Below are 14015 nucleotides of genomic sequence, written 5' to 3' on the forward strand. Positions count from 1 at the left end.
CTGAGTAAGAGGTGTGACTCCGAGGAAGTAACTTCACAGCTTGTGCTGGGGATCCGTTTCCACATCAATAAACTGAAGATAATAAAACTGGCTTAGCAGAGTGATAGGGGAATAAAAGCAAGCAGTGAGGGCAGGCCACCTAACCATGCTTGAAATATAGTGAGCGGTTAATAAATTGTAGCAGTCGTTCACATTAATGATGATTGTTTAAACTCCAGGCTATTATTCCAAGTGCTCATGGCTTTGTGTAAAATTCACTTAGACACACAGAGCGAAATTGACAACTACCAAGAAGATGCACCAAAGTGATTAAAGGAATTAAAATGGAGGCTGCTAGGGAAAAATAAATCCAAAAATTTAACGAAAGGATCATTGGCTGAGGGAGAAATGAAAAAAGAGGCTATCAGAATGACAATTCTCAAGAAGGGTGAGACTTCCTCTGGTAGACATTTTGACCTAAAGAGTCCCAGTTCCATTCAGTTCACAGGTAAACTCAGGAGAGAAATACAGAGGGGGAAATGTGGGAACATGAAATGAGTGTGATCACTCTTTGTCCGTCTTTCTCCCCCTGCCTCATTTTACTCAGCACAATACTTTCCAGATCCATCTGAGGATTAGCAAATTTAATGACTTTATCTTTTTTCATGGTGAGTAATATTCCATAGATGTGTACATGTATACACATATAGAGCTTCTTTATCATCTGTTCTTGGATACTTGATTTGTTTCCAGATTCTGGCTACTGTGAATAGTGCTGTAAGAAACATAGGATTGCAGATGTCTTTTCTGCAAACAAAGAGCAAGAGAATTGGTTCATAGTAGGAAGCTTGCCACTATGGGGAGAAAGAATAGGCCAGGAAATGAACCACTATGATGATGATAGAGGGAAGTGGTCACTCTGGATGAGGACTGAGTGCTGAAAGGTTAAGTAAAGAGATATGCATGATAGATACCCTATCTGTAACAACATTGTAAACCACAGTGCCTAAAAGGAATAAAAGAAAAAGAAAAAAGGCAGGCTTAGGAGTGGGAAGGAAACTGGGGACATTGGAGAAAGTAGACACTGGTAAAGGCATTGGTATTGGGACATTATACGTCTGAAATTCAATCTCTTAAACTTGATCATTCATGGGTATTCATGAAAAAAATGCTTTAAGTGGAAGCAGAACTATTTTCTACACAAAATCAGAAAGAAAGTTGGAAAGAACAAGTGGAGTGCAGTCTCACCAGAAGAATCAAGGGCAGCACTTCCCAGGAAAACAGGAGGACCAAAGGTCTGTCTGTGCTGAGTTCAGCCTGTATATGCTTCATGTCCACTCATAACTTACCCACAACCCCGGGGAATTCAGACTTGACTACTAGGCTTCCCAGAATGAGTCTCAACCAGACTAGTCCTGTCTTTTTGCACTGTCTTTGTCTGGAGGTATTTTTGGTGTCACAGTTGGAAGAAGGGGCTAGGAAGAGACAAAAGGTATTGATCACACTCTTGCACTGAACTGGACAGATTCTTCCCCTTCCCCCCACCCACAATAGTGCTCTGTCTTATAGGTGGGATAAAAACAACTGTTGAAAAATCCTGGGTCTGGAACTAGAACATCTTGGTTTAAACTTCTTAGTTTAAACACCAGAGCATTGTCCTCTCCTTTTACACCAATACAACTGAAAGGTTCAAAGGCTTAAACATTTGTTGTTCTCAGAAAATGTGTGGATTACATTATAATCATGTGTCTCTTAACTGCCTGCTCTACTCTGGTTTAAAAATACCATTCATATTTCTAAATAAGTGACTGGTTCTTTGTATAGGGAAAATAACATATGCATTAAAGCTCCAGGGAGTATGTCGTAGGCACCACCTTCTTCTCTGCCTCTGCCCAGCTCTTTGCTGGCCAATTAATCGCTGCATTCAAAGACTCCCAAGGCAGTGACTCCCCTGCAGTGAGAATGTGGTGGTTGAGAGTAAGGCATGATGGTGAATGGGCAGAGTTCCCTGGGGATATAACACGGGCCAGCAACAAAGCTAGGACTGGGTTGCATCATTGCACACCATCCCAATGCTCTGGAAACGTTGCTTCTCAGTGATTCTGAGAATAAATCATGCTTTCTTGACTTAATAATACATTGCTATTTCAAAATAATATAAGTATATGTTATGTTCGTCCACTTGTAAACTTTCAGAGTCTTCTGAAATCCAGACACAGCATGAAAACACACGCTATATTTGATCCTTGCATAAATAGCATAGATTTTAATTTTATCCCAGTTATGGAGATCTGGCGTGTGCGCCGATGCTCTGGGCAGACTGGTGTGAAATTTAATTTGAGCAGTTAAACACAAGGGTGAGAGAGTGCAAAATAAACAAGCACATGCATTTCCAGCCCTACAGCATTTGGTATGTTAACAGGAAAAGCACCCAAATCCTCGCTCTCTTTTATTTTTTTTCTCCTTGTGACAATCAGATTACAGATTGTCTGAAAAGGCACAAATTCTCCATCTATCCCACACATCCCAGTTTCCCCCTGACTGCTTCCTGCAGCTATTTGGGGAGATCTTCATGTTGGAGTTTTAAGTTTTAGTGAATGGAAGGATTCAGGTCTATTTGTTTACAGATTGGGTATAGATTAGAGATTTTCTTGATTGCAGGAAAAAGATGATGGGGTGTCCTTGAGAACATCTTGGAAGTCAAACCAGGACTGGTCTTGGAAGGTGCTAGATCGACAGTTTTGTACATAAGGATGTGGAGCTCCATTGAACCCATAATATTGTCCATAATCTGAGAAGAGTCCTTAAATCTCTGATCCTCACTCTTTTATTTTTCCAAGAGTTGGGGGTAGTTCACACTCAGCAGTTCTCAAGGATTACTCCTAGTTTAGCACTCAAGAAGACAAACTCAGGGAACCATATGGAATGGCAGATGCTTGAACCTGCATCACCCAAGTGCACAGCAAGTGCCCTACCTGCTGTACTATCACTCTGGCCCTTCACTCAGTTTTGAATTATGAGTGTGGATCCAGAGTGATAATGCAGTGGATAGGGCACTTGCTTTACTTGTGACTGACTGGGTTAGATCTTGGCATCACAAAACCACACATAGTCCCCCAAGCATTGCCAGGAGGGGTCCTTGTGTTCTGCCAGGTGTGGCCCCAAAATCAAAAACCAAAAAAAAACTGAAAAGGCAATATGTTGAGTTTCATACTAGGTTGGGGTGGGAGAAAACCATAGTTGCTATCCATTCCGTTCACCCTTAAAAGATACTTATAAGTTTATTCAGGGAAAATACCACTAAGGAAATAATCAGGCGCTCTAGCAGTAATTATTATTGCAGGTGAAAATAGCAGCCAAGCCACATATTTCTCCTCCTCCCTCAAAAAGTACCTTATGGAGAAACAGGGATCACTTTGGAGCCTGTCTCCTTCTGTTCTTCATTATTCTTCCATTATTCTTCATTTTAAGTGCACCAAGAACAACTGATTTTGTACCAGAGAAATATGTTCTTGGAAATAAGGGCAGGGAAAGGGGTGTGTGTGTGTGTGTGTGTGTGTGTGTGTGTGTGCGCACACGTGCGTGCGCACACTTGCATGTATGTCTTATGCAGGTCATAGTCCAAGCCCCTGGAGAAGCTGCCAGATTGAACTCATGAGTTTCTTCTATTCCAAAGAAAGAGCATCTGCTTACCGTCATTAAAAAGTCCCATCTTTCCACTCAATTTGTTTCCACAGAAGAGCGAGTTGTCCCCATTGAAGTGTGCCGTTCCAAACTGTCAAAATACTTGCAGGGAGTAGTTTTCCGCTGTGATAAGTGTACCTTCACCTGCTCCAGTGACGAGAGCCTCCAGCAACACATAGAAAAGCACAATGAACTGAAACCTTACAAATGCCAGCTCTGCTACTATGAGACCAAGCACACGGAGGAACTGGACATCCACCTTCGGGACGAGCATAAGGTACTGTGGCCTGGGACACCCCCCCCCCCACACACACACACACACTGCCTTCCCTTTCTGGGGATAGGAAGGGGGAGAGAAGGGGGAAAAGGAGATAGACTCAGTCAGACCCCTATGTGCAAGACAGACATGCAATAAAATAATATGGACCAAGAACTTCAATTTCTTTGATTATAAAAGAAAGGCAAGATCATTTTGGAATATAGTAATGGGGAAAGAAAAAAAAATTGCTCCTAGTTCTACTACTTCAAAGCAAATGGTTGATATCTTCATTCCATATCTACTTTCCTTTGTCTTATTTGTTTCTGATGATAAGATATTTTGCTCCTTTTTATTTATTTTTTTGTAACTTAACATTCTAACAGGACTATTTTTCCACATTATTTTAAATGTTATCACAAAATTTAGTAGGCATTTTCTTTAAAGGGTCAGTTAATAAATATTTAAAGCTTGCCAGGCCAGATGGTCTTAGTGACAGGGGCTCCATTCTGCCTCAGTAGCCAGAAAACAGTCAGAGACCATACTTAATGAATGGAAATGGCTGGATGCCAATAAAACTTTATTTATAAGAGATAGTATTACATGAAAGGGCACAGTTGTGTGCCAATAGACTATTTGCACATCTGATGATTGGGCCCTGTATCCTATCACCTAGGTTGGTTCTTTGTCTTTTTTCCAAGAATGCTAAAAGGACTCTGCAAATTGTTTTACAAGTACAGAGGACTGTTGAAAAAAACAGATATGTACAGGATCAAAGATGAAGGGTTTAGGAAAAATAAATCTAATTTGAACATTGACTAGTGAGAAGGTAAAATGACAGAGAAGAAATCCTCACTTTACATCCACTGTATGGCAGGTCAAAAACAAACACAGTCCTTTGTGGTTTTGTGTGTTTGATTCACAGTGTGGGGTAGGGATGGGGAATGATGAGTATTTGTGTTATGAGGAGAGCTTGTGGAAATACTTTCAAATTAACCAACTAATCTAAAATAGTCCATGAACGTAAACTCAATTATGGCCTGATGAGAAGCATTTTTGATATTCTTTTATTTTTCTTGCTTCATACCCTCTTTGTGGAAATCCATTTCTTCTTTCTGGCCTTATAAAGACACAAGTAATATAGACTGTATTCTGAATTATCTGCACCCAAGGTTAACAGTTTTGGCAGACTGTCTAGAGGGATCCAAGAGAAGGCTGGGTTTTTATCGGTTGTCCCCAATTGAATGGTCTTATAGTAACTTTCCTGCTCTGGAATGCATTCATTTTCCAGTATCAGCACCCCTCCCCCCAAAAAATGAAAGCAGAAAAGAAAAGCCTGAATTGAGTCACTTAAAAACTTTATCTTTAAAAAGAAAAAACCCTTTATCTTTTCTTATTTAAACTTCCTGGCCCCAAACACAAAGGAAAATCACCCATCCTTTTCAAATCAAGTTTTTCTACATTCATGCACATGTATCTTATTTGTGTATCCATCTCTGATTTTCATAATTGCATTTTAGTCTTCAGGCTGATATTTTAGGACAGAATTTGCCAGGAAGATAAATTCTTCCAGAGATGTAGTACAGTAGTAGCTTGTGAGTCACTGGGACAATTCACAAAAGATTATAAACTATACCAGATGTATAACCGGAGGCTTCCACCACAGGGTAGTTCCTTCTACTATGAAATTTCATACTATGGACTAAGACAACAGGTAGCTTAGGAAAAGAGGGTCCCAGTATAGAGCCTTCAAAGTCCAAAAGTACTGATTCAGCAGGTTACTTAAATGTCCATGTCTGTTTTCTGATTTGTAAATGGTAATAGTTAATATCATTCTCAGGAATTTTGTAAGATTAAGTGAAACCTTGGGATGCCCCCCTTGCTGAGACCTAGTGGATTTTTCAGTCTATTTATAAATTAAACTGTGCTCAGGTATAATAGCAATTGTACCTGTTGGTCATGTGGTTATGTTCCTAAAGGTCTATAGAACATTTAAAAAAATCACTAATTAAGCCTTGCATTTTAGATGTAGTCTTGATGTTGTATTTTTGCTATGCTATGTTACATTCTTTAATTTTACCCTTTCTCGTGGTTGACCAGCTTATTAAATCCAATGAGCACCTAATTGAGGCTAAAGAATTGCCACTTGCAGCATGCGTAATGGTTTTCATCTTTGTCTCAATTGTTTATGAGACTCATGCTTATTACTGGTAGAAGTGTACTCTCCTATTTTTTAATACTTCTTTTCTAAATGCTCACATTGCAGTTAGAATTTTTAAAATCATTATCCAAACGCTTATTTTGTAAAGCAAAAACAGCACTGCGGGCCCGGAGAGATAGCACAGGGGCGTTTGCCTTGCAAGCAGCCCATACAGGACCAAAGGTGGTTGGTTCAAATCCCGGTGTCCCATATGGTCCCCCGTGCCTGCCAGGAGCTATTTCTGAGCAGACAGCCAAGAGTAACCCCTGAGCACTGCCGGGTGTGACCCAAAAACTAAAAACAAAAAAAAAAAAACAAAAAAAAAACAGCACTGCTTGCTAAATAGCTATTTTGACTGATGGACAGTGACATTAAGAACACATGTATTAAAAAAAAAAAAAAAAGAACACATGTATTTTGCTATTAAATTGTTCTTTAATTTGGGGGTTTGGCCCATCCACACTCTTGTGCTCAGGGACCACTCTTGGCATTTCTTGGGGGGCCATATGCAATACTAGGGTTCAAATAGTCCTGCCACATTGCAAGACAAATACATATCTCTCTGCCCAGGAGCTAATTTAAAAAGTCATTTATCAGGGTGAAAGATAGGCAGAAATCTCACTTCTACTTTCAAAAGGGCACAGAAGTACCAATGTAGCATGTACTAAGAAGAAATTTGCTGACAATTGAGTACAAAAATTAAGGACCTATAGGCATTAAGAAGATACTAAGAACTCTAGAATTGAATTGGAATTAAAAAAAACTATATTCAGGGGTTTGAGAGAAATAAAGTGGGAAGGTTGCTTGCCAGGTACATATCAGGTTCTATCTCTAGCTTAGCAAATGATCTCCCAAGACCACCAGGATTGATCCCTGAGCATAGCTAGGAAAAAGCCCTGAGCACTGCCAAGTGTAGCCTCAAAACAAAAAAAAAAAACAAGCAAACTAAAAATAATAACAAAAAATAAAATAAAAGTGACTATATTCACATAAAACGTGATCTTTGTAAGTAGCAAATCCTAAGGAATTTAGTTTTAAATCAAAGTTGTAGGGTGTAAGATCAGCATACAAAAAAAATTTATTTTATTTTTAAACTATTATTAGGAATCTGAAAATATTTGAAAAGGATTCATTTTAAAAAATAAAATATTAAAATATATTTAATAAACAATGAGAGTGATACAACAAAAATTAAAAAATATTGAGGAAAAATGTAAAGCAATGTAACATACACCATATTTATTTATGAAGTGACTCAATAATCGTACTTCTTCCCAAATTGAGCTACAGATTCTATCAAAATTTAGGGGTATATTTTTTGAGATTTTTAGAGAGGTTTTGGGTAAACTTGACAAGTTTATGCTGAAATTGTAGCAATGCAAAAGATCTAAACTATAGAAGGAAATTTAGACATCTCACCCTTGCTTATTTTGGTTAAGCAAATTTAATAATGGCGTCAGATAGATGCATGTATTGGCAGTGCAGAAGAAGTCTAGTAACAAGCTACCGTATATGTGGCCAGTTGATATTTTTAATTGCAGGAGCTCACATAGTAAAAGACATTTTTTAAATGGAGCTAGAACAATAGATGAGTGGCTAAAGAAATTGTGTGACATCTATGCAATGGAATACTATACAACTGTTAGAAAAATGAAATCATGAAATTTGCCAATACATGCATGGACATGGAGACTATTATGCTGAGCTAAATGAGTCAGAGCAAGAGTTAGACATAGAATAGTCTCTCATCTTTGGGATATAAGAAAAATAAAAGGCAGCATGGTAATAATATCCAAAGATAATAAAGATAATAAAGATCAGGGTCAGGAGAACCAGCCCATGATATGAAGCTTACCATAAAAAGCAGTGAGAGCACTCAGAGTACTAACTACATTGACAAATACCATGACAATGATAGTGAGAAAGAGAAGCAAAATGCCTGTCCCATAGACAGCCAGGGGGTGAGGGAGGGGGGAAATGGGGAACATTGGTGGTGATAAAGTTTCACTGGTGAAGGATGGTTTTCATTCTATGACAGAATCCCAATTACAAACATTTCTGCAAATACAGTGCTTAAATAAAGAAATTATTTTTAAAAAATTAAAGACAAAAATAAATCAATAAATAATAAAAATGGTACTAGAAAAATTGGATTTTGTTGAATAATATATTGATACTTGACCCCTATTTTCGATTGTATCCAAATAAATAAATAAATGGAAGCAAATTAAGTGGAATTTATGGACTAAAACTATTAAACCTCCAGGATAATAACAGGTACTTTTCATTAGTTTTACAAATTTTGAATAAGATAGAAAAACTGTATACCTTAAAAGGAAAGAGAAAATAATAAATCCTTGACATGACTAGTATGGTGTAAAGACAAAAGACTAAAAAGATAAGAATAAATAAATAAATAAATAAATAAATAAATAAATAAAGGCAAGCAACAAATTAGAAAGAAAATATTTACAAAGTAATTAACAAACTGAATAGATGAATTATATATGACATAGATAGACTTTAACCAAAATAAATACATAAAGTCTTTACAATAATGTAAAAGGATTAAAATTTCATTAAAAAATAAGAAAAAAGGGGGCCAGAGAGATAGTAGTATAAACAGTGGGTAAAATGTTTGTCCTTCACGCAACTGACCCAGGTTAGATCCCTGATGTTCCATATGTACCCTCTGTCCCCAGCCCCACACTCAGAGTAAACCCTGAGTTCCCCCTAAAGAAAAAAAAATGGATAGACATTTTACTCATCAAGATTTATTAACAGTAAGTGATCACATGCAAAGGTGTAATGGTCAGTAAGGATTATTATTAGAGAAAAGCAAATTAAACCAACAGCAAGATATATCAGTAAAGTGGTAGACTGGAATGCCAAATGTAAGGAAACTGATGTTGAAATATTGACAAAGACATAGAGAAATAAAATTTTGTACTGTGCTGGTTGTAATGGAAATTAGCACCACTTCTATTCCCATGCAATTAATATTTTAGTTGCAATGACATTGGTTTAATACAACCATGTATGATTTTAGAGACTGATTCACACAAGTTCACATATGTATTAGAACTCCACTCTCTCAATCAAGTCCTAATACCATTTTACTAGGGTTCATTGAATTTTCCTCAGTCTTTGCTCCTACTTTCCTCACCTTCTGGTAACCTCAGTTCTGCAGTTTAGAATTTAAGGATTTTTTTTTTATCTTTTCCTTTGTTTTGCTTCTTTATATCTCACCTAAGAGTGTTGCCATCTAATATGTTTTTCTCCTTTTCACTTATTATAACAGAGCTGTTACTAGTTCTGTCATGTTGTAGTCTTTCATTACTTCATTCTACTATGTATGTATGCATACCACATCTTTTTTGGGGGGAGTTTGGGCCACACCCTTTATTGGGGGGCCACACCCATTTGATGCTCAGGGGTTACTCCTGGCTAAGCGCTCAGAAATCGCCCCTGGCTTAGGGGGACCATATGGGACATTGGGGGATCGAACCTTGGTCCTTCCTTGGCTAGCGCTTGCAAGGCAGACACCTTACCTCTAGCGCCACCTTGCCCGCCCCATGGGTCATACCCTTTTGATGCTCAGGGGTTACTTCTGGCTAAGCGCTCAGAAATCGCCCTTGGCTTGGGGGACCATCTGGGACGCGGGAGGAACGAACCTCGGTCCTTCCTTGCCTAGCGCTTGCAAGGCAGACACCTTACCTCTAGCGCCACCTCACCGGCCCCTGCATACCACATCTTGATTCAGTTATTCCTTTTTGGATATTTCAGTTGTGTCTATCTTGGCTATTGTAAATATATCTGTAATGGATCTTTGTGCATATGTATTTTTTGATTAGTGTTTTATTCTTTAGACACAACTGAAACTGCTCTATTTTGAATATTTTGGAAAGTCTCATTTTCTGTTTTCCATAAAGGCCATTCTTAACTTATGTCAGGTGATGTTATATCTCACTTTTGAATTGCATTTTTCTGAAAATAAGTAATGATGAACATTTGTAGGGCAGTCACACCTGGTGACACTCAGGGGTTACTCGTGACTATGCGCTCAGAAATTGCTCCTGGCTTGAGGGACCATATGGGATACCAGGAGATTGAACCACGGTCTGTCCTAAGTTAGCACATGCAAGGCAAACGCTCGGTAGAAAAGTGGTACTTTTGCCACCGCTCCAGCCCCAATGATGAACATTTTTAAGTATCAGCTATTCATTCACATCCTAGCTTTTCTTTTTTCTTTTTTTTTTTCCTTTTTTTTTTTTTTGAAGGGGGTTTGGGGCCACACCCGGCAGCACTCAGGGGTTACTTTTGACTCTACACTCAGAAATTGTTCCTGGCAGGCTCAGGGGACCATATGGGATCCCAGATCCATTCAAGATCAGCCATATGCAAGACAAATGACCTACCGCTGTACTATTGCTCCAGCTTCTATGGCTATTCTATTGTTTTTATAAATGGGATTATATTTTTTATTGTTGAGTTTATGAGTTATTTTTATAAATCATATCTTAACTTCTTGTCAGGTATATAATTTGTAAATGCTTTCTCCCATTCACTAAATTTGTTTATTTTCATGGTGGCTTCTTTTGTTGTACAACTTTTTCATCTATTTTGAGTTCTTGTCAGATAATGGTTTCATTTTATTCTTGGCAAGTTGCTATCTAATTTTCCCAGTGTTATTACACTGAAGAGTTTACTTTCTCTGTTGAATGCTTTGTTTTTCACAAGTCACAAATTAACTATTCACATATGTGTAGATTTATTTCTGGACTCTATTCTATTAATCATTTATCTATTTTCATTTCAGTACCTAAATACCATATTATTTATTACTGTAACTTTATAGCATAGTTTGAAGTCAGGAAATATGGTATTTCCAGTGTTTTTCTTCTTGTTTGGATTGTTTTCAGTGTTGTGATCTTTTGTGGTTCCATACAAATTTCAAAAATATTTATTATATTTTATTGAGGACTGCTACAGAAATATTGATATATATTGCATTAAATCTCTGTACAGCTTTGAGTAGGATGGCAAATTTTGCAAAATGTTAAATTTCCAATCCATGAGCAAAGAATAACTATTATCTGTTATCTCTTCTTTAAATTTGTTTAACAATAAAATGTACATTGGCACAAGTTTACTTTTTATAAAGTGAATGGAGACACAAAATGTGCTATATCCATGTAATGGATTATAAAGAATGTAAGTTATAAATTATAATTATATAATACATAATTTTATAATTATAAAAGGAAGAAAGGAGCTACTAATGCATGAAACAACATGAATAAATCTTAAAAACATTATGTTCACTGGTTAGAACTAGGACAAATGACTGTAGAATGAATGTTTTCATTTATATTAAATTTCTAGAGAAGGCCAAACTATGATAACAAAACATATCAGAGGTTAGTTGAGGTTAGTAGCTGCAACAGAAACTGAGTATAGAGTATGTTGGGACTTTTTTTTTTATTTATTCACTATGAATTATAAAATTACTCATGTTTGGGTTCTTAAAGTGAAAAAAGATAATCAAAACAACAATTGCCTTTTGTGCACAGGACCTGAGTTTGATCCTCAGCATCCCATATGCTCCCCCATGCCTTCCAGGAGTGATTTCTGAGCACAGAGCCAGGAGTAACCCCTGAGCGATGTAGGATTTGGCCCCAAATCCAAAAAAACCAACAATAACAAATAAAACCATTATGGAGAAAGTTACATAACCAATAAATCATCTTTTAAAGAAATAAAGGCATTAACTTTTTCATTCAAAACAAATTAATCTAACAAGGCAAATAAATACCTAAAAAAAATACACATTCACCAGACCCTGACCTTAATAAATGTGAATTTTCAGCAGTCTTTTCTTATAAAATAGATCTTTAAGATAGAGGTGAAGGTGCTTGAGTTTCAGATTAAGGTGTAAATTGGCAAAAACAGAGTGTGGAATAGACTTAGCAATTGGTTCTAAGCAAGACTTTACTATAGTTTTCCCAATAAGACTCTGTTGAGTGCATTACTCATTGTATTCTACCCCAAGTTGCTGAGTTGTACAAGGAATCTCTAAGAGAAATCATATGACACTGTAGGATTTATTCGCAGTCAAAGGATTTCATTAAAAAGAGCTGGGCATTCAAAACTGAACTTCTGGATTCTGCCTGCAAAGCTTGTAAACCTCTTCGATGTCTCTAAAGATGTCCGTTTATGTCACTCGTGAGCTGAACAGAGTCCTGGTAGCAGCAGGAAGGAAGGGTCCTTGAAGTCAAACATGTCATTTAAGAACCAAATGCTCAAGTGCAGTGGACTTATGCCATTGTGTTTATTTTCAGAAGCCAAGGTGAAGTGGAAAAGGGATGGCAATCAGTATTTTTTAGGTTACACGGACTCTCGTCTTTCCAAACTTTTATATTTGTGCTCCTGAACAGGACTTGCTTGAATGTTCTTGGAGCTTAAAGAATGACCTTTTTATCCTTCAATTCCCTGGTTTGGGTTTGGTTTTGTTTTCTGTTTTTAATTTTACCAGGTCTTCTAGAAAGCAGAACTATTGTCTCTCTTCTGTTCCTCTACTCACCCCCTACATATTTGTATACATATACATGTATGTATATGTACATACATACACATATATATTCGTATACATGTACATCCAATTAAAAATGAAACCATATCCATAGTACCATTTATTAGTGATACTGGTAGAAAACAACAATTCTAGGAACCTTGAAGTCATGGAAATCCTTGCACTTCTCACATTTAAACACGTTTTTAAAGAAAGTTTAAGTATATGCAGTACCTTGTTAGTGTTCTTTATGAGTTTGAAGTCTCTTTGCTAGTTTAAGAAACATAAAAATATATTATCTCTAACTTGGTTTGCTCATAAAATTGTCATGTTCGGTATATTAAATTTAGAAGGATAGTCTATTCAGGCAATACACATTCACTAATTGAATTTACTTTGAAATGTTTTTAATTTTTTATACAAATGGTGCCTCAGGCAGCTGAACTCTCAGGAACTCATATCTAGTACTTTTTGGCAGTTTGGGGGAAGTAGCAGAACATTAAATTCAAAAGGAATCACCAACATTTTAGTTGTTCCAATAAAATAGTTCATTTTTCTCTACTACTGAAATTCACAGTAGCAAAGGTCACTCAAAACATGTGTTAATATAATTACAAAAGAGATAAAAGGAAATAAAACAAAAGAAGCACTTTCTACTATTCCAAATCATAAAACACACCCTTGATCACATTTTTTCAATATGGATTGCATTTAATTTCTGTTCTAAGCAGCTTGTTTGATTGTGTTTGGGGCCCATGCCAGGTGATGCTTGGAACCTAATCCCTGTTTGTACTTAGGGGTTGCTCCAGCAGTTCTTAGAGGGAACCATGCTACCACAGAAATTAAATCCTGGTCACCTACATGCAAAGCATGTGCTTAACTCATTGAACTATCTCTCTGGCACTGTACTGGAGCTTTATTTTCTCCCAGGATTTCTGTGAGCTGGCTGCTTTTCTAGAAGATATTCATTTTCATCTTTCCTTCATATTATTCTTGCCTCTTGATTTGACAATCCTTGGCCTGTTTCTTTCATGCATTTTAGAAGACAAGAAATCAAAAGTAGACAAGTCAGTGGTACCCATTTACAGAGGGCCTTGCCTGTAACAATACTTCTCAAATGAACATTTGGAGATCTTCTTTGCCTGTAACCTTTGAAACTAGCCACAAAACTCTCCAGTCAAAATTAACTACCCCTGCTTTCACACTTTCATCAAGCTTTGCTTCTTCGTCTTTTTTTAAATTAATTTATTTTTACTAAGGAATTATGATTTGCAATTATTCATATTTGAGTTTTCTGGCATACAATGTTCCAATGCCAATCTCAC

At 37.0% G+C, this 14015-nt stretch overlaps 1 protein-coding gene across 4 annotated transcripts in view; it reads left to right on the forward strand.

Annotated features, from left to right (window-relative positions):
• ZNF462 (zinc finger protein 462) overlaps positions 1-14015 on the forward strand; it is a 153044-nt gene that overhangs the window by 124119 nt on the left and 14910 nt on the right. For all 4 annotated transcript variants that reach the window (XM_049770794.1, XM_049770807.1, XM_049770811.1 and 1 more), the window contains one exon: positions 3717-3940. In XM_049770794.1, the coding sequence (XP_049626751.1) occupies positions 3717-3940 (224 nt within the window). The remainder of the gene's footprint in view (positions 1-3716; positions 3941-14015) is intronic.

Source organism: Suncus etruscus, chromosome 1, assembly GCF_024139225.1.
Source record: "Suncus etruscus isolate mSunEtr1 chromosome 1, mSunEtr1.pri.cur, whole genome shotgun sequence".
Lineage (NCBI taxonomy): Eukaryota > Metazoa > Chordata > Mammalia > Eulipotyphla > Soricidae > Suncus > Suncus etruscus.